Here is a 21,798-nt window from a genome sequence, read left to right as displayed (position 1 = left end):
GTTCTAAATAGTGTCTTCTGATACATACTTATTTTAATAGGGTGGGGGTGTTTCTTTGTTTTTCTCAAGTGTTTTTGAATATATCCTATGAAACAGAAAAAGACTACCTCCAATCAAGTCAAGAAAGCTTTGTTAATCTCAGAGCAACCATTTCTGGCCCAAATTAGAAGTTAGCCTTAAGTTTCCATTTTGTAGCCCTCACCAGAACAGCTCAGTAACTGTATTTTACTGTCTATTTGTACAAGTCTGAAATTCCAGCAAAGAGGGAAATTGCAGTTAAAGGAAGTTAACCTTATACACCCTTGAACAATGAAGGCATCACCATAAGCAGGGATGCATATAAAGACTAAAAAGACTATATGTATATAAAGACTACATAAGCAGTGAAGCTTATGAAAACTATAGGTTTTAGACTTCTGGATGAGGAAGAAGGAGCTGAGAACTTCCTATTTCCTGAACACCATTAAATAGCTACAGCAGAAGGAGACACAGAATTCAAAATCAGGCTACAGAAACAAACAGAAGTACTTCATATTTAGAATATCAATTTTTCATTGCTGTTCCAGGATTTTCCTTTCTTATATTAAAAGACAATTAGATTGTGCAACAACAGAGTTCTGGAACAAATATTTCAAATACTTGCAGCTCCCATCAACAAAAAGAATTTAGTCGCTACAGGTTAGCCAAAAATGACACATTATGAAGCTGTTTTTAGATAAACAGAAGTTTTAAAAATTATATTAAAGCATCAATATCAACACAAAGGCAGGTTAAACTAATTTATCATTTAGAAAACATTAATTTCAAGGTAAAACTTTAAAAAAGTACTTTCTTTAGACTAAGCAGTTTCAGTGATTTTTGGATAAATCCCGTGGTTCGTACACCTCTATGTATTTACATTTTTATTGGTGTTTTGATTAATGTATTAGTACCCTTAACTTCTTCACCGAATAAGAGTTGTGGGGTTTTTTTTAATTAACTTTAGGTTTGTGTGGCCATGCATTAAGAGGTTTATTCTCCATAGTCACAGGCAATGCATACAGAGGCATTTTTATGCATCAGATGGTTACCATTTGTCTGGTACTACAGTCTCACTGGTTTATGACTAGTTTAAGCAGTTAATATGAACTTTCAAAACTCCCTAGAGTTACAAGGGGAAATGTACTTCGAGCGCTCAGTGTTGTAAGGTAGCATTTCTGACAACTGGGAATGTGGATGTTGAAAAGGTAACGAACACAATGATCCAGGGAGCTTAGACTCACAAGTGTAAAAACCTCCTCACTCATGACTATTAAAGGCGCAAGCAAATAACATGAAGGATCTAGCAGAGAGGACAATAAAACTCTGCTCAAATTGATTTCCCAGCGAAACTGACCCCAACAGATCATTTGTTTTCCTCCAGTGTAATAGCAGCTGTATATAAATCTCCTTATTGACTTTTTCCTTATTCCTTGGTTATTGTTTTCATATGTGGCTGGCTTACAAATGTATACGTGTACTGGAAGAAAATTCCCTGTCCTGTGACAGACAGAACTCAGTATTATCTTTGGGAAGCCATATGCGTACAACTGCTGAAATATTTAGAGGCCTGTTGTTTCTTGCTTAGGTCTCTAGATCACAAATTAAATTTTAGGGAAGGATTTCATTCTAAAAAGAACATGGTCTGCTCACTTCCAGCTTTTGCTTGCAACCAGCTATCAGCATTAGGGAGTAAAATATTCCAAGCTATACTGAAAGATGGTGGTCAGGAACGTGTCTGAGCCAGCAGAACCAACTGTATTACCCAAATTGCAGCTTTTTCTGCACTGCCGAATAAATGGAATGCTTGTTCCTTTTTCTTTCTGTAGAAAACTCATGATTTTATTATCTAATCATAATACTGTCATCTGATATAATGTATAAATTTTCTTTAATGTCTATGATGTCTCCAGGAGGCAATGTGGAACAAGAACAGTAAATAAAGATCATAATCTGAAAATGAAATCTGCAGCCTCTGACAGCAAGATCCACTGAGACCCAAACCCAAATCTGTAAGTCTCAGAGGACTCTAGTGTCCAAACCACAAAACTGTCATACGAGTCAAAGTGGAAATGCCAACCTTTGAACGAACAAGCCGATCTCTCCCTTAGAGGCAGTTTCTCGAGAAAACTGGAGTCACGTCTGCAGAGTCAGGACACATGAGAGAACTTACCCCGGTGCAAGCGTTAGGGGACCCGTGCATGGTGCGGTCTGGCACTGCTCATAACGCTGCACACACACATTTCACTCACACAATGAGAACTCAACATCTGGGGTTTTGTGAACCACCCTTTCTATCTTTAGGTTTATCCAACCATTGCACTACTAACCAGAATTCAATTTATGACAGAGTCCTAAGAAATGACTCGCAAATCAGTATAATGATGTCACATCTCCATGACACGATCATGTTAACATCACACCTGTATGAACCGCTTCGTTTGTCCTCGCAACCTTTACATCTCCAACATCTAGTCTGTGGATGGACATCGAAGGGGTTTGTTATAGAAGCCTGCTCACAGAAAGCAGGAGTTGCACTATTTTAAACCTCCTCTGACTGCATTAGCATTTACTTTCTCTGTTAAGTGCAGGTAAAGGCGCTGCCGCCCTTTAGGCAGTTGTGCAGAAGGAAAGCTGATCCCACAGGCACATTCCAAGAAGGCTCAATCAGCACTGGGTCTCCAGGTGCCTCCCAGGAGGCGGGAGGAGGAGGAAACAGTTACGCTTTAACAACACTTTGGAAACCTGCTAAACCCTACGCGCTCCTCTTCCAGATACAATTACCCACCTCTTCGATGTGCCTGCAGACACAGTCCTTTGCCCTTTAATCTGCAGGACGTGTAGTTAAAACTAGCACAGCACTTGTGTTTGTGTTCCTGCACCTTCTCCTTGAGCTGAAGCAGGCTCAATATATTTTTATGACTTGGGCTGTAAAATGTCATCTGATTTTGCAACATCGTTAGGCGACTGTCAGCCAGAACGCAACACACCTTACCTGTCCTCCCATGTCGCCAGGGTCCAGGCACTGGGGAGTCTCGCCAACCCAACAGCAATAGGCCCACATCAGTGTACAGGACCCTCACGCTGGATCCAGGCTGGATCCTAGCAGGATGCAATCATGAGGAAGTGGGGGAAAAGGTTCCCATTTTCTGGGAGAGGGCTACTGAGATCTGGGCGTTTACACACATCAAAATGTGTGAGACAGACTTATTGGCACCTTTCAGCACTTAAAGACGGCCTACAATAAAGATGGGGACAAACTTTTTAGCAGGGCCTGTTGCAATAGGACAAGGGGTAATGGCTTTAAACTAAAAGAGGAAAGATTTAGACTAGATAGAAGGACAAAAATTTTTTATGACAAGTGGTGAAACACTGGCACAGGTTGCCCAAAGAGGTGGTAGATGCCCCATCCCTGGAAACATTCAAGCTCAGGCTGAACAGTGCTCTGAGCAACCCGATTTAGTTGAAGATGTCCCTGCTCATTGCAGGGGAGGTTGGACTAGAAGGGAGCTGTGTATGTTTCTCCCAGAAAAAGGACAAAATAGTTTAAAGACTGACTTGTTCGTGGTTATTTTAATGGATTATTGCCTACATTATGGCAGGTAATGCATCTGGAAGGTGGTGGACTCCAGCCTGTGGTCATAGACTCCAGAGCGGCTGCAGGCATTGCACAGGTGCTGTGAAGGAAAGGCGGCAGGGAACTGGAAAGGGGAAAACAAGCAGCTTCAAGCAGGAATTACACTAAAAGGCATCTGCTTGATTTCGCTCTCAAGTGCGGAGAAAGGCAACCTTCTGGGCAGCAGCTGCCACAGGACAAGTGATTACCAGAGCTCATTTCTCACTCTTACAAATAAATTCTAAATTAAAAGCAAACTTCATTAAGCGTTGCACATTCACATTCTCATTTCTCCCTCTTTTTATTAAAAAAGATAGCAAATGCCTTCCACAAAGGAAGCAAAATGTTAGATTTGCTCATGTGTATAACACATGTGTAATAAATCATGGAAATGCCATGTCCATTTGGGAAGTATCAGGCTGCACAAGGCACTCGCTTCAGAAACTGAAAATTATGGTGGCACGGCGTTCACAGCTGTTATTTCAGAGAGGAGACAAGCGCCGTACATGCTTTTATAAGGATTCAACCCAAAGGTACTCATAACACAAATGTTATTCTTTCTGTTCTCTGTTTGAGATGGTGATAGTGGGAGCTTTGCAATACTTCGTATTTTTCACTGAATGTGTTTAAGACCATATCAGTTTAAAATAAACAGTTTTGCTTTGCCTTTCCTACCCCATTGTTACATTGCCTTATAGGATGTGAGAGTCCTAGGCTTCCTAGTGCGAAGTTTTCAGAAAGAAGAATTTATTCACCGTGCCCATAACATCAACTGTCAGGTGCTGAGTAGGCTTTCCCTTTCCATGAAAGTTCAGTTATTTCCTCAACCAGAGAAAACCCATTCAACAATTTAAGAAGTATACTTAAAAACCTTCTCTAGAAATGCCAGTATCCAAAACTGGAGAAGACAAGTGCCTTCAGATAAGGAATTTATGATACAGAGTATTTCTCTCCTTTTAAGTAATCATTGAGAGCTCCTGAATTGGTCTGTCAGTAAGTTCCGTCAGAGTGTTTTCAACCTGGTCAGAAAACACGATGAATGGAAACAAGGTTTCTCAAGCTTCTTGCCCTGTCATTCTTTGGTAGTTTCACAGATGGCTTCGGACCAATTGCTTTTGCAAATGTTAAGCAGGACAGGAGAATCTCTGATGGAAAAGACTTGAAAGGTGGTCGTATCTCCTCTGACTTTCTTTTGGATTCTGGGAGTATTTAACCTTTATTTTTGTTTGGTTTTAAACATTTCCTTTACATTTAGAAGCATAGTATACTAGAAGGAATGCTAGAAATAATACTCTTTCATATATACCGTGCTGTAGAATAAGACACTGCAAGAAAAGTAAAAAGAAACAAAGAAATATAACTTCCTTGAGGGATTTCTGATGTCAAGCTTATGAATTTGGTTTTATATTAAAATGCTCTTAAAAAAATAATTGACAGAAATAGTCCCCAAACCCAAAGAAACGAGTACCATTTTTTTTCCCCAGCTGTCCCCATTGTCTAGATGGAATGGCTTCAAGAAGCAAGGGAAGTTGATAGCTTTGTTTACGATCAAGAGGAACACAGACTATGTCCCTCAGTGATTACTGAGAATGCTAGCACAGATAAGGGAAAGAGAGCCAGAAGTCTGGGGAATATTAATTAACCGAGTGCTAAGCATCCTATTTACCTACATTTCTTTATTTTTACTATTTTACCAAACCAAGTTGTTAAATAAGAATCCACACGCAGCCTCATGTTAAAGACTACAATAGAGGCAAGTCGAGAAAACCATTATCCACTGATTGCTGAATACAATTTCACCATGATCTCTGAAAAAGGTAGCTAGAAGCATTGGAACTGAAAAACACTAGCTGAGCCACAAACTTCACCTGTGAACTTTCTCTGAGGTCATGAGCGTTCACATGAGGACTGTGTGAGCACAGAAGAGACCAATGTATGTCACAGACTTTGAAGCCTCGGCAGAGCTTCCTTGACGTTCAGAGGAGAAGGGATCAAAGGCTTTGCAGGCAGAACGTCTCTAGCTAATAACAGGCTATGCATGGAGTGACATTGTTAAAACACTTCCCTTTTATATCCCTAAAGGAGGAGCTTTATTGAGTTAAAACGATCCTTGAATAGCCTCTGGGCTGAACTGTAAAACACATTTGAAAAGCGTAAAATCTTTATTTATGCCAGGAATGTTTGAAACTCAAAAGATAAATGTCATTCAAAAAAACAAGCATGTCCTAGGTATTCAGTACGTAATGGGGCACAGCTGTAATAACAGTCGGTGAACCAGAGACTCCCTACATCATGTCATTAGCTCACTTTTAATAAGTCTATCTTCTTGTCCTTTTTATAAGGACCATAGGGAAAGAAATATATATCACACACCAAACATCTGTGGCTTTCTCAAATTGTCTCTCTTAGAAGACAGATCTACTTAAGGGACCTGTCTTGGGATATGGATTGTAAAGTGCACACAACCCTTTCTAAATATGGATTTTATTTAAACAGGGAGCATCACACATCGTTCGTGAGTTGCTGAAGACAGTGCAGTCTAGTTTAACAGAATAAAGGCTGAACATATAAATAGCATCGTCATTCCTGCAAGTAATCCGAGACATATACTGAAATAAAGCTTGGTGCTCAACTTGGTCCTGAATTTATTCCCTTGAAGCCACAGTTTTCAGGCAAATAAAACTCTAGTTCTGAGGAAGTTTTAACAACTTTTCCTGGGAGCCAAGTGAGCCTTTGCTTATGATGGCACTGATACTGATTCTTTCTCCATTTTAAATGCTTATCCCTCAAGCCAAAACTAAAGTTTGGCTTGACATTTTCAATCTGCAAATGACAAATGTAGATCAAGATATTACAAACCAGCTAGGTCTACACTTTAAGACTCTCCTCCCAACGATACTAATTTCTGTACCTATGGGTCAGTCTTGTTCTCAAGCTTTTTTGAACAATTTTCATCTTGGCCCCTTGCAAAAACTCCGTAGTGCCTTATCGGTTACCTTCTCTGTAAACAAACGTAACCCTTCTGTGTTTCAAAACTGCTAGATCTGACAGCTAATACATTTAAGAATGAGAGAGAAAGAGGAGTGAAAATAAGTTTGATTCAATGTATGTAACAGAGTGGGCTGTGTGTTTACACTTGAAGAAAATACCTGGTTGATGTGTTTTTATCACATTGTTTTTCTTTAATCCAGGAAAAAAAAAAAAAAAAGAGAAAGAAAAATGGATTAGAGTCAACTTCCAGACCTGCTACTGCCACATGTAGGGCACACATGCACAGCTGCTATTGCAGTCATCTCTTTTCCTACACCTTTCCATGCATGGGTTAAACAATTAAGCAAGATGATTAAGCAGGCTACATGAATTGTTCTGCTTTGTGAGTTTTAGAAACACAAAAGATAAAAGGAGAAGCCTCCTGCTAATCAAACTACTGCTATTCTAGGAAAGCCTGAGATGATATACAGTATATCTGGCGTTTTTTGTTATTCTTTATACAATAGCTGTGCATAGACACCTCGGTTTGGATCCAGGGGTGGTTATATCTCTTTAAGCTTCCTATATGAAAAGAGCCATACAGAGAAGGGAATTAACGTTTCGCAAGGGCACACCTGAATTGTGGGGGGACCAAAACTCAGGTTTAGGCATTTTTAGGCACTTAATTGAGGAGCATAATCACTTTCTACAATTACTAGGAAAAGATTGACATCTAGGTAGAATTTAGCCCACAAAAAACCTCCTGTGTTTCCTTTGCATTTCTTTCTACAGCAGGTAAGTGGAGATTCCTCTTTATACTCTAATTTATTTGGGGTTTTTGCAACTATCTGAAGCCTATATGGATTGTGTGGAAGAGCTGGTTTGAACCAAAGGCAGAGTTTGAGGGGGTCTCTTGTTACATGTCCCCATTGTTCCTCTCCTGATGCCAGGGTGTGTGACAGCACAGAACTCTTAGGAATCATTTTAGTACTGACACTGGCTTATTGTAGCTGAACTCAGTCACTACCACCATTCACAGCTGCACTGCTGAGACCTTGGTTTACAAGGCCTTAAGTCCTTAAGAACTAATCAAACATAAAACTACATTTAAAGCTGTCACACCACGCTTGTAGTGATTAAAAGAAAACAGTCTATTTTATCATCAAGGCACGCAGTAAAGACCTAAGGTATTAAAAAAAACCTCCAAAATATCTGGGCATCAGCATGGGTATATTTGGAAGACAGAGAAAACAATTCTTTTTACTGAACTTTGTTGCTAATAATTGTTTTGCTGGAACCCTGGACATTGAATTATATAAGAAATAACAGAAGGGGTAACAGCTCAGGAAGACGCACATGCAAAGATGGCATTTGGAGACAGAATGTTCAGCCTGACATGGAGTAAGCCGCTCTATCCAGGAAAATGCTGTTGCAGAAAAAGGGTCACAGACTTAACCCTTCGTTCCCTTCTATCCTGTACAGGGCTTCAATTTTGCTCCTTCTCTTTGCTCTGCCCCTATGGATCCTCCAGTCTAACCTAGACAACCGAATTTGCAACCCTACATGGTGACCTAGGGCCACTCAAATATGGTACATGGAAATTAAAGACAAAACTGTAGACAAGCTCTCTTGGGATAGCAGTTCATTTTCTAGAGCTTACACAGTTCTTACAGCCAGGAAGCCCAAAGACATCTTCAAACATAAATTACCCGTCTCCATAGTAAAACTGTAATAGCGTAATGTAAACTTGTTTATAAACTAATTTGTTCAGATCAGTTCAAATCCCAAAACGGGCATTCTTCCTTTAGAGTGTTCCAATTAATTTAACAAGAAAAAGTAAGAAAACACTAATTCTTAGAGTTTGGTGTAGGTTTGCAGCAGTTTAACCGAAATGCTCACATGCAATTTAAAACCGCTTCCCCCCATAATCAGGTATCCTAATATTCACATGGGGAAAGCTAGTTAGTGGAAAGTAGGTCTCAGTTAACTCATTGCTGACTCCAAGGGGGGGTACCATAGCATGCAATAATGCTGTACAATACACGGATGAATAGGACTGAATCCTGCAGTCCCTCTGAAGAAACTTAGGAAGGAAGTCTCTCTCTAAAGCCATCTAGTCTTATAGAGGTATTCTGTAAAATAAGCCAATCCTACTTCAGTTTTCCATATTCACATATGCCTAAACTTTATGGTACTGTGACAAAAGGTAAGAGTGCTAAATACCAAAACAAACTATTCAGCAATACTATCCCAAATTTCTTTGAAGAGGGCATATTGAGGTTTACAGCCCCTCTGCACCCATAGCTGTACTCTCTCTCCAACCTGAGTAAGTGTACAGGGGGTTTACTCCCCCAGATTTCATTGAGAAGGCCTTGCTACATGGATGAAAAGGTCAGAGTTAAAAGAGGACAGTAATTACTGAACAGTCCCTTACCTGGTCTCCTTTCAGTTGCCGCTATCCTCTTCGCACACAATCATCACACATGGATTGAGGTGGGAAGGGGTCTCTGCAGATCACCTAGTCCACCCCCCTGCTGAAAGCAGGGTCAGCCACAGCAGGTTGCTCAGGACCTTGCTAGTCAGGTTTTGAATACCTCCACAGATGGAGGTGCAACAATCTCTTCGCGCTGCCTGTTCCAGTGCTCAATTACACTTAGAGTAAAAAAGATTTTTCCTATGCTTAAACAGAATTTCTTGTATTTCAGTTTGTGCTTCTTGCCCTGTCACTAAGCACCACTGAGGAGAACCTGGCTCTGCCTTCTTTACACCCTCCCATCAGGCCTTTAAATACATTGAGAAGATCCACCCGAGCCTCCTCTCCCCGAGGCTGGGCCGTCCCACCTCTCAGCCTCTCTTCATATGACAGATGTTCCTCTCCCTTAATCACCTTAGTGACCCTTCACTTGTCTTGCCTCAGTATATCCATGTCTCTCTAGTACTGGGCAGGGGGTGTGTGCGTGCGCTCAGCTGCACACACCACACGTGGCCTCACCAGTGCTCAGCAGAGAGGAAGGATCGCCTCCCTTGACCTGCTGGTAGTGGTCTTCCTATGGCAGACCCAGATGCTCCACCAGGACCTCCATGCCCTTTTCTGTAAAGCTGCTTTCCAGCCAGTTGGCCTAAAGCACGTACTGATGCTTGGAGTTAACCCTCCTCAGGTGCAGGATGCACTCAATTACGGGAATGCTAAAGACTGACATTGAAAATAGTACGCTGGAGGAAGCTCACCAGAATTACATTCTGCAAAGTTAGGAAAATACAAAGACGCTAATCTTCTTCACAGTGCCAAAACCACTATTATTGAGGAAGTGATCTGTATCAATTTTACACGTCATCTTATTCAACTTTGGGACATTGACCTAGAATAAGAATTCTTTACAAACCAATTCTAACACCTTCTCAAGTAAAACTAGAGCCTTTAAAGATTATGACCAGTGAATTTTAGTTGTTTCTGACTCAGGTTTTAAGCAGTTAAATACACTTACATGGATTGTATTTACACAGATACCACATTTATTTGTTAGCTAGGAAGTGCAGGAACATGACAAGTTTTATTTGTTATTGCTTATTTTGGGACTTCCCCAAATTTCAACAAGCTGAGGATGCTTTCAGTATTTATTTTGTTTTACACAATAAATACAGCAAGAACTGTATTTATTATTTATTAGGCATGCCACTATCGTATTGTTTGCATGAATTTATAGTTGCTAGAACTAATGAATACAAAGCTAAACAAAACTAAGCAAACAGATTTTAGATCAAACAAACAGAACCACTTCTTGTATGGTGAACCTTCTCACCAGATCTGCTGGGAGGAAAGGATGAGGACAGCACTGTGTGTGCCGGGATACCAGTAGGATGGCCCAGGCTTCCTAAGACCTACCTGATAGGTCAATACCTGCTAATGGTGCAGATTTCTGCAAGTTCTGAAAGTTCTCCTTGTCTCCTCTAGATTGCAAAGATCACTGCAGAGAATATGTCTATTTAAAATGCAGTTAAGCCAATTAGTTCTTTGGTTAAAATATTAATCTTTTTGCTCAGCATTCCCCAGTCATACCTGCAATCTCCCTGACAGTGTGTACTACCATAAAAACAGTCATATGGCAGAAAAACTGTTACTTTCTCACGTAGCATCTGCAAAACTTATATACGTCCCTGACCCAATGGCTGTGTTTTGCATTGGAAGACCTCCTCCCCCATTGTTGTAAACTGGTTATCCAGTGGTTCAACTGTGTTGTCCCTATCAAATCTTAGTCTTTCTTCAGTGAATTCCACACCCTATTTCCATTTAAAACCTATCTGGGCTCCAGCGGGAGTTTTCTGCTTGCTACAGCCCAAAGGCAGTGAATGCAGAACCACCCTGACCTGGACTGGATGTCTCTTCCCTTTGGGCTACTTACAAAGTTCCAAGGAATGCACAACTTTCTGGTTGCTACAGATAAACACATTTTTAAAAAGCCCCAAAACTGTGGTCAGAAAACCAGCAAACCTAGAATATCTGTGCCCAGACACCTGGTCACGCTAGCGACAAGGCAGGCAGCACGGCACAGCTGTCAGCCTCTCTGCATGCCGCATTCACAATTAGCACGCCACCTCCAGGGGTACCGAATCCCATATCCTCTCCCGCAGCAGCCGGTGACCCTTTCTAAACAGGGTTGATTGGCATTATTAGGAGATAACATCTGCGTCGTGCAACATATTGACATGAGGTGAGAGCTGCCTTTGGGCAGCAGCAGACTGCTTCAATATAATTCAGCAGAAGCCGTATCAGGCGGCAACTGAAGGCATGTATTACAGTGGAATCAAAGAGGATGATCAAGAAACTGAATTAAATTGAAACGTGTTCCCTTTTTCTTTTACTTCCACACCAAAGATGGAAAAACTTCTAGAAATTAGAAATATTGCAGTGTCATACCTGTCTAGCCATACTTTGCAAGAGATCTTTTCTTTTTTTTCCAGAGATGCCTGCTCATTAACCTTTGCTGGAACAAAGTGCAATAAAAGCACAGCTAAACTTAGGCCAGACTGTTAGAACAAAAAAACCCAATTAATTTTCTGAAATGATCCTGAATTTCCCTCAGTTCAGGGCACTGGATCTTGGCTTTAAAACAGTTTCCTACTGTAAAATGTATTATCCATCTTGTATTCACAGCACCAGCAGAATCAGACTCTGGATGTTTCAAACCTTACAAGTAACAACAAAGCATGCCTTTCCTTTACTTCTAGACCAGGTTTGAAAACTCTCCAGGAAAATCTTACTGGGATTGTTAGTTACAGACTCTAAAACTCAGAGTCGCTGTAAAAGCGTCAGCAAATTTTTCAGCAACGTTTAAGGTGATCTTTTTTCTGTGTGTATATATCTATGTGTATATGTAAACTACAAATATGTGTATGCATGTGTCTATATGATCTGTTTACTTACAAAAATGAAGCTCCTGTGCAAACCGACTGACTCTTAACATACCAGCTGAATTTATTTTCACACACTTTGGCAGATCTCCCAATTACTACATTACAGAAAATTAGTACTATGCACGTTCTGATCTATTAGGCTGCTGATGGATTCATAGGCAGAAAAGCCCATGTGTACGGTGAGAAACATGGAAAGAAAAGTTTGTTCAGTTTTCAGCAGGCCTTTGGAGCTCAGAGACCCAGCAAACATAAACCAAACTGATGCCTGTATTGAGCTGAGTTCATCTGAAGTAAAGATGTACAATGTCTGACTTTTACCACCAAGGGAACTGCCACAAAAATCACATTTTTGCCATTAGAAAATATAAAACATTCTGCAGTTCTGCTTCAGGCTCTTGGAAACCCACATACTCGAAAAACAGTGCTTTGGGTGGGCGAGGAACATTCTGCAGAACAGCTTTAACTAAGCTGGGATGGGCCTTGGCAGCACTTGAAAAAAGCACAAGGATACTGAAAATCCAGGATTAAATTGCAACTTCATCATACCCATTGCAAGGGTACAGGGCTCTCAAATCACGGTTGGCAGAAGTGAAATAGCCTGGATTCAGGAGAGACTGAGGAGGTCCGGGCTGTAGGGACCTCCCATACTCCAATCCTCTCTCTAAAACTGTCAGCCTCCTGACTGATATTGTTCCTTCTGCAGGCTTACCAAGGGGCTGACCCCAGGATGCGTTTGGCCATACCGAACCGTATCACCCCATGTGATACCCTACCTAGAGAACAACCTCCCAAAGCAATACACCTCTCCTACTTCCTTGCGTCCAGCAGAGCTCAGTCATTCAATCAAAGCTTTATCCAACTGGTGGATACCTCCGTCCTTGAAGGAACGTCCCTGAAGTCAGACAGCACACATAATAGCCCTAGAGCCATGACTGGCTTTTGGAGTCTTTTGGTCTCTTCCAGATCCAGCTCAACAGTGCTTTAATTCTTTTTTTGAAATGCCTTCCAGTTAAACCCTTAATTATAACGTAATCTAAGATCTTCAGACTTTCCCCCCCCTCCACCTCCCAACCAGGTGTTTAAGTATCACATTAGCTAAAAATATGCTTCTGGTGTGTCCCTTTTGTGATCTAACCAGGAAGGGAATGCAAGAGAAATTGCATTTTTGTAATTATGTTTTAAAAGATTACTTACATACATATTTAAGGTCTAATTTTAGCAACTTGCAGAACTTCTAGGGGAATTCTAATGTAGTAAACCCATCGGCATGATCAAGTGATAGCACAATTAAGCCTGTGGTACCCCACACCACCTAAATGTACTTAAAGCAAAAACAGGCTATGCAAAAAAGCAGAAAACAAACAAACAAATTGCTTCAGCAGCCCGTGGGTTGCACTAAAGAGAGTTGCTATTGCCAGAAATGCACTGACTCTGCCACGTCACAGTAACCGTGCATTCCAAAACAAAATCAAAATCCAGCTTGCATCGCAGTGCAAAGGCAGCCGGCTCCAGGCCCTGGGGAAGCACGCTGCAAAGGAGTAGGCCTCTGCAGAGAAATACCTTTCACTGAGCCTAGACAGTTCATTCGATGGAGCATCCCCAGGTGATTTCTAACCGCTACGGTGATGAACAGGCTGAAAGGCAATACCTCTGATACATATTAAAAAAAAAAAACAAACAAAAAACAACAAACAAAAAAAAAACGGAAGAAAAGAGAGCAACTAAACAAAGGCTGCTCAAGTCACTGACACAAACATCCAAAAAATGTAACTGTAACAGTAGCAATTTGTTTGGAATGGACACAAAATGAAAGTTTCAGAGCTGAAGTCAATGCGTAGATGAGAAAGAAATCATGAGAAGATGTTTCAATTGGGTAGATTCACTTCTGTCTGCCCACTGCATAGTTAGACAGTCCTCCAGAGCATTTGGAAATGTAGTGACTGCTGTCAGGAAACAGTCTGTTCTCACATTTTTATGCCTCCCACTAAAGCTGATCTGGGATCTGAGGAGAAGAGATATATCCCCTACCATGAAAAACATTGAAATAACGTAGTTCACCGGGAGAATGTCTAACGTCAATGTTAACTTGGTTTGTGCTTTGAGGAAGACAGAAACGTAGGTATTTTGGGGACAGGGTGTGGGATGGAAGGAGGTGGGAGAAGAGTTACTGCACACACACATGCTTTCAGTACAAAGCTTCCTGATGGTGAACCACATGGAGGAGAACTACAGAAATCCCAGGACCTAGTCTTTCTCTTCACTGGCAAACACGCCTTCTAAAAAAATGGTACCTAAACAAATGCCAGAGAAGAGTCTAGATTCTTCACATCTTTCAGATAAATGGAACCTTGTCAAATGAGAAGTAAATGGTAGAATAGTGCGGCAGTGACAAAAGCTCTGATCCGACAGTCAGGGCTTACTGCTGTGCTCATGCAGGGCCTCAATGACTTTAATAAGTCTCCACAGAGGCAGAGCAGTTCCTTTGTACACTATCAACTACGACACCAGGACCTAATTCAGTATTCAGCTCCACACCCCCATCATGTTGGCAATAATTCAGAGTTAGTGAAACAAATGGGGGGGGGGGGGGGGGGGGGAGAGAAAAAAAGCAGTGTTTTAAACCTCTCTAATTTAATGTTCGCTTTTTATGTGTCTAACATCAAAGCATTTTTTCACTTCTATTTAATCAAAATTAATCACTAAGATTACTACAGTAATTTATGTTGGAGATTATTGAAACAAGTGTTTTATTAAAATCTGGTTTTATTATTAAAACACATTCTGGCTAAGGAATCATGTGAGTCTGCTATTAAAGACTATTAACTGGGAACTGGGAGTTAATCATAACAGTCATGCTGCCAGGTCCTTTGACAGCAACACACACTGGGTTTGTTTCTGCTTTTACTTCTACTAGCATATTCAAGTCAATTAGTTACCCCAGCACACCAGCGGTCAGAGAAACTCCTGTAAAACAGGGAAAGGGAACAAAGGTACATACATCTCAGTAGTTTTGAACAAAGAAAGGGCAATCAGAAAGAGACTCACCAGCTTGATTTGTTGTGATGCTGACAGCAGCAAATTGTCTGGAAAGTGTACTCAAGTCAGATACCCCATTGACTGCATCAATCTCAAAAGTGTAATTGGTATGTGCCAAAAGGTCGACCACTGTCACTGTGGTGTTGGTGAGTCCAGTCTGACGGGGTAAGAATCGCACGTTGTTGCTACACGGCTCACACATCTTGATGTTTCCTCCACATTTCTTGCAAATGATGTTGAAAGTGACATCTTTCCGGCCTCCAGTGTCAAGAGGCCAGCTCCAGTCCAGGATAACAGATGTCTCGTTAATGTTAGAGATAACGTTTCTTGGAGCAGAAGGTGGTCCTATAAAAGGAAACAGGAAATCAGAGGGATGAGATGTTCTGTAGTGCTCTAAGACAGGAGTAACAAGAGTGCAAAAATACGGAAGTCAAAAAAACAAAAACCCCAAACTCTTCTAGTTACTTCCTGTAGAGACTCCTGAAATATTTCACTGGACTGCAGGCCTATCGAGGATCATGTTTTCTTATAGACAGACAGTAACCTCAGGGTGCAGGTCAGGATCGAGGGCTGAAAATATTGGTAGCAATTTAAAAATCCTAGCTCTCCTTCTTGAGTCTGATAGAGAACAAGAAGGAGAAAATGAAAACAGAAAGGCATAAACCCAGCCCACCAATTTTTGGTAGCCTGTCCAACATTTAGGAAGACATGGGAGGCAGTGGATGGCTGACTGCAATGGGACATGAGAGGAAGCAAGCAAGCTGTTGAGATACAGATGGAGGAGCAAGAATGACAGCCCCGAGCATAATGATGCTACTCACTGGTGCAAGCCATGGATGGAGGGTCTTTCTCAGAGCGAAAGTAATTCTTTTCACACCTGCAGTTCAGAGACGCATCTTCATAGGTAGAGCTGTGAGGTGGGCATTTGGCACACTTCACGTTGCCAGCAGAGGCTTTGTAGAACCCAGGTCGACAAGCTGCAAAAATAACAGGAGTATAGTTTTAAATTCCATGGACACCTCCTCGATTTTAACACGTGACTTCGTTACTGTCAAGGGACCTATTCATACATAGATCTCACTTTGCAGACGTTTATGGTCTAAAAATACAGATTTTTCTTGTAACCAGAAAGCTGATGGAAATAAAACATCTTGGTAGAACGGAGCTCTTCGTGTATCAACTTGGATTTGCGTTTAATTTTGCCTGGAGAACAAAACAGTCTATTGCACCACTAAGAAGAAACATTTTCTATGTTGCATTTTGAGAACTTCACTTATTTATTTAATTTATTTATTTAATTTACCAAAACATTGGCCCTATCCTGCATAAGAAGCTAACTTTATCCTCTTTCTGCTGCCAAGGTTTGCTTACAATGGCACACTAATTGTAAACTATGTCTCTTCAGTTCAGCCAAAACCAAGAAAATAACCTGAACAGCGACAGATCTATTCCATTTCTGAAGGACTATGCATTGGGCTCAATGAGCTGCTTCTGATACTATCAAGAACTTGCATGGTCTTTATGAGGAGGATGTTGTTTACACCAACCCAGTCCTCTAGGCATGGTGCTTGAACCCACAAAAGCTGCTTCTGTAAAACTCTGGGTGGTGGTGTTTCATTAACATTGGCACATTCCCTCCTTTCTGACTCCTGTTTCAGTTTAGACTGATTCAGGGCCATGCTTGCAATCAGAAGAAAACTGCCTTTGAAGTTGAAGAAATGAACAATTTAGCAAATAAATTTTTATGAAAAACCCATGCAGTGAAATAACACTGCTGACTTCTTTCCACCAAGATATCACCATCTGAAAATTAAAAAAAAAAAAAAAAAAAGGAAAAGAATCATAGAATAGTTAAGAGTTGGAAGGGACCTTAAAGAGCATCGAGTTCCAACCCCCCTGCCATGGGCAGGGGCACCTCCCACTAGACCAGGTTGCTGGTCTAGAGAGAAAGAAACCAAAAGCAGGTAAGAATCAGCAGTCTATTGTTCAGCTGCTGCTTTCCCCCAAGACACACATCCTTCTCCAAAAGGAATTTACCAAGTAGAAACATTATGGCTGACACTGGTCACCCGCAGGTCTGTACTCAGGCCTACAACATCCATACACAGACAACGTAACAAAAGGGAGCACATCCTAAAATGCGTTCACCTTTTGCTATGCTTTGGTTCCACAGCAGACACTGCCTGACACACAAGCACACCAGGAAAACCCTAACACATTCTCATTACAAATATAATGTAAAAAAGAAAAGAGTAATACAAAGAAAACCATGACTTTCTTTTGTGTCCGGAGCCCAGGCAGTTAAGCTTAGATAAAATTGCCCAGGTGTTGGGGGATATGGTGTAGGGGAGAACTTTGTAGAGTAGGGTAGATGGTTGGACTCGATGATCCCAAGGGTCTTTTCCAACCTAGACAATTCTATGATTCTATTCTATGAATTAAATGCTAATTTGAAGCCAAAAGAATGGGTTCACCAGTTTTAGCGTAAGCCTAAACAGGGACTCACTTTTTGCTTTGTTTATGGAGGTGAACTGACTCATAAACACAGTATAAAATCCAAGATATAAGACTACGTGGTCTTTTGTGTTCATTCATGCACTGCTCAAACAGAAGAGCATTTGGATGGGCAGCCTGAGGTGGAAGAAAAATTCAGAACAAAAATCCCAGCGTCTTTGTAGGTGAGAGAGGGAAGCTGCAGCATTACACCAGATGCTCAGCTTTCATGTTACTGTCCATAACCAAAACCTAACTGAATATCTGGGTTAGGCAATTTTATCGATTAGTTCCTGGCGCCAAACACTGGAGTGAAACGTGTTGGCAAGTAGGGAGAAAATAAAGCCCTGTGCAGTCATAGGTCCTACTCCGAAACACCTTAATAAAGGAAACCCTCTTCACACCACATCGAACACAGCGTGGGAAGCACGAGACGTTCCACAACGGCACTTCACAGCCCTTGCAAATTTGCCAAGATGCCCGGCTGCCGCTGCTGCCTCCTGCTCCCAGGCCAGCAAAGCAGCTGGGAACAATACCTCCTTCTCCAAGTCCTCTCCTGCAAGCCCTGAGGGAACAATCCTGAGTTAGATCCTCGGAGGTGTGGGCCCACCAGGCAATCTGTGAGCACCAAACTGCTAAAAATGACCTTGTGGTCAAGTTCAGGAAGCCTAAGGCTGACCTGGCTGGTCTGGCACAGCTTGGCTGCCTCCAGCCAGCCTTGCTCATGTTTCCACCTCCGCGGAGGCTGCAAGGCTGTTTGGGGAATGCTGTTTAACTTCAGGAAATAAAGGAAACCTCAGCCCATCTTAAAGACCTCCACTAGAAGAACACGCAGCAGGAAACGGAGTTGGCTATTTTGGTTTTGTTGTTATTGTTGCAGCCTTTTAAGACTCAAATCTCATTCCCTCCCAAATACTGCCCCATGATACACGTGCCGTACCCAAAGCGAGCCTCTTCGCTCTCCGTCTGGCTCACAGAGGAGCCTCAAATGATTTTACTGTCTCTGGGCACAGCACAGCCATCCCTGGCCTTAAGACAACGAGCCTGGCAGAAAAGAACAGTTGCCAATTCCACTCTAACTAAACAAACACACCAAGGAATAAACATTGCACTGCACCTGTCCAGCTAATTACACAGCACTTTCCCCAAAACTTCTCATGGAAACTTACAGCCAGGTATTAATCTCAAATGGTTTTGCTGAAATGCATCTACTCAGCTTGAAGGGACGTTTTTATATTTATGGGCAGGCATACAGAAGACGAAGATGAATTTATAGATATATACAGTATCTTGTTTTTGATTTTTTAATAATTTTATGTACTAGTTTAGTGTAAAGATTGGAAAAAGACTAATAACCTAAAACTGTCATGTGGCTGGTCTTCCTACAACACAATTTCCACTGCTTATTAAGCATAGTTTATTCATAGCATCATAACACATGAGCATTCAGTTACAGGACAGAACTACAGTAAGACTGATTATTTGGGACACTTTCAAAGCAGTTACCACAAACATTCAAATATGGCAATGCATTTAACATAAGTAAACAAGCTTGTGTGAGAAGTGGACAGATTTGGTGGGGTGAGGAAGAGAAAGGAAGGAATCAGACTGCTCCACTAATAAATATCTCTTTCATTCCTCAGGTGGAAACCCGTAGACCTCATTTAATAAAAAGTGGTGAGGTGTGGGGCCAGAGAAAGAAGGAAGGAGAAAGAGAAACATGCAGGAAGCACCCTGGGGTCAGGAGATCCAGCTTTTTCTTTTCCAGAGCAGCAGGGATTTCATCGTTTCGTGCTTCTGCTACCACGGTACAGAGTGATCAGCTGGGGCGGGGGGATGAGCTGGTCAGACCCCTGCTGCCCTGGTATGCCCTAGTGGGGGCATCCCAATCATATGTCTTCCCTTCGGGCTATCTCATGCTCTCTGTCTTTGTCCGAAAGACCAATTTAAGATTACTCACAACTGCAGCCCAAAGGAGAAAAAAACCCCACAATTGTACTTGAAATTGAAGCTTGGAAACGGGGGTGCCAATAGAGGATCTTGTCAATGTACTTACTATTATTATCCTTTCCTTAGTCTTTTTTTAATTCTGATATATAAGAGAAAAAAATGAAGTCTTTACTTCAAAAGGCATTATTTTTTTTCATGTCAGAAAAACCGGATGACATGAACTGATGGAAGAAGGTTTGGCTTTTTGAGGTGAATACCATGGCTTTGGTTTCAGTCAGGTTGAAAATGAAAGCACTAGCACACACAAACCTTTCTCAGAATGTGTAATTTCAGCATGGGAACCAGCTGTGAGCAGTACTTGCTTTTTCTCAACATTTTCTTCTAGAAGCTAAGGAATTCTCCTTTCCCTCACAAGGGGGAACAATGTGAGAGGAAGTAGATGCAATGGGCCGAGAAGAAAAACCTCTCAGCACACTAAAAGTAAGGCAAACTTTGAGAGTTTCTACATTCACAATATAAACCGTACAGCAAGGCTGTCTGGATTTGCTTTTTAAGAAGGTCTCCTCAAGTCAGATGTGCAATGTCTGTCAATCCTGGTAACTCCTGTGATAACTCCAACCTGAAATATTATTTTAAAACTCTACGCAGCCTGATTTCAATCTCTTTTATTTGAGTGCAAGCCAGACTGACTTTATTGAAGTCACCTACCAGTGAGAGTTTCAGGACTGCAGTTGTCCTCATTACTGTATGAAAATTAATTTCCTTAAGCTATAACCGATGAGTCTGTCTCAGAGACAGAGAGAAGGGAAAGTTATTTCAGTGAAAGAAAAACAAATGCATGTAGCAATCTGTGGTAGTTGCTGGTAAAAGAAATGTGACTGTCTTTTCAACAGCAAAGTTAATTTTGCCTCTGTTTGACTAACCTGTTTGAGATGAAAACACGGTCCTAATTAAGGGTTAAATGATTAATTTCAGTTTGAATTAATTTTAAATTAAAAAATAAAGCTGTTAGCAAATTGGACCAATTTAGTATTCAGCCCCTGCAGCCCCCTGTACACTGAGCAGTATCACCAATTCCCATCTGTAAACACCAACTAACGACCTGCGCCTGCGCTGCCTGAGGAGGTGACATCCCAGCCCCAGCACCCCGGGCCTGACAGGGCCCGTTTGCCTGCGCAAGGTCAAAGCAACTCTTTATTTGCAAAACAAGCCGCACTCCCCGGCAACTCTACTTTTTGTGCGCTGAATAGAGGTGCGGAAGCTTTGAGGCAAGGCTTACGCATCATGGCGCGCTGGAAGCGGGTACACACAGCCACGAAACCGCGCGCACAACGGGCAGCGTCCACCATGCGATCGAGTGTTTCCTTCTGTTGTTCCTCTGCTCTTCAATAAAACAGCCCAGGGGCAAAATGCCTCTGTGGCATTAAAAAACAGCATCGAGAAAAGAAGGGAATTCAATCACAAACCCATGCGGCTCACGGATACCTTAACATTTCCCCATCACGTGCGTTAGCAAGATGGATGACAGCAACCCTGGGACAAGCCTCCTGCCCCTGTCCCCTGCAGAGAGGACAGGGACGCATCCCCCATGCACGCGGCCCGTGTCAGAGGGGCTTTGCAAACCACTGCCACTGTCACGTGTGGAAATGGCATGCCAGTGAGCAGCAGCAGAGGTCCTTGCGCTGGACCTGAATCACAGGATGACCTTGGGCTGTGCAGGAGTGCTTGGAAGTCAATGCTACTGACTGGCTCACCTTGATGCCCACGTAGAGCCTTGCATCTTCGCAATGTTCTCAAGTCCCTTTTCAAAGCATTTACATGGCTCTTTTTTCTCGCTACGCATATCATGGTCATGTTCTGGAGATGCCAACAGCACTATGTTTATCACCAGTAACAGAATTGCACGTTCACCCACCCATACATACACGCGCACATGCAAAATGAGATCTAACACAGCTGTCAGCTTATGAAAATGCATGGCATAACAAGAAGCATAGATTAACTTCATAAAACTCAGAACCATTTTGTTTTCCTTGGGCGAGTCATTTCCCTTCTTGTGCTTGTTTATATCTCAGAGAAACAAGAAGGTGAAAACCATGATTAACTTTAAATGAAGATTTCAAAACTGTTCAGTTCATACTTCTGTCACAAATTATATCCAGCCATATGTGTTATTCTTGCTATATTAAAAATAACACTATATAGATACAGTATAGTTCTGGCTCACATACATCAAGCGTAGGAAATGAAGGTAGAATTCTGCCCTGAGTCATCTCGCCCTCAGTTTGTATCACATGCCACTC

General features: G+C 41.7%; 1 protein-coding gene across 1 annotated transcript in view; it reads right to left on the bottom strand.

The window, feature by feature from the left end:
- EPHA3 (EPH receptor A3) overlaps positions 1 to 21,798 on the bottom strand; it is a gene marked incomplete at its 3' end in the record, with an annotated part of 231,892 nt that overhangs the window by 60,587 nt on the left and 149,507 nt on the right. The window contains exons 4-5 of the mRNA XM_082495386.1: positions 15,874 to 16,029; positions 15,062 to 15,397 (exon numbers count right to left, since the gene is read on the bottom strand). Coding sequence (XP_082351512.1) covers positions 15,062 to 15,397; positions 15,874 to 16,029 — 492 coding nt within the window. The remainder of the gene's footprint in view (positions 1 to 15,061; positions 15,398 to 15,873; positions 16,030 to 21,798) is intronic.

The sequence above is a fragment of the Vanellus vanellus genome (assembly GCF_965231255.1).
Source record: "Vanellus vanellus genome assembly, chromosome: 1".
In the NCBI taxonomy this organism is placed as follows: Eukaryota; Metazoa; Chordata; class Aves; order Charadriiformes; family Charadriidae; genus Vanellus; species Vanellus vanellus.
This window is presented reverse-complemented; position numbering and strand designations above follow the sequence as displayed.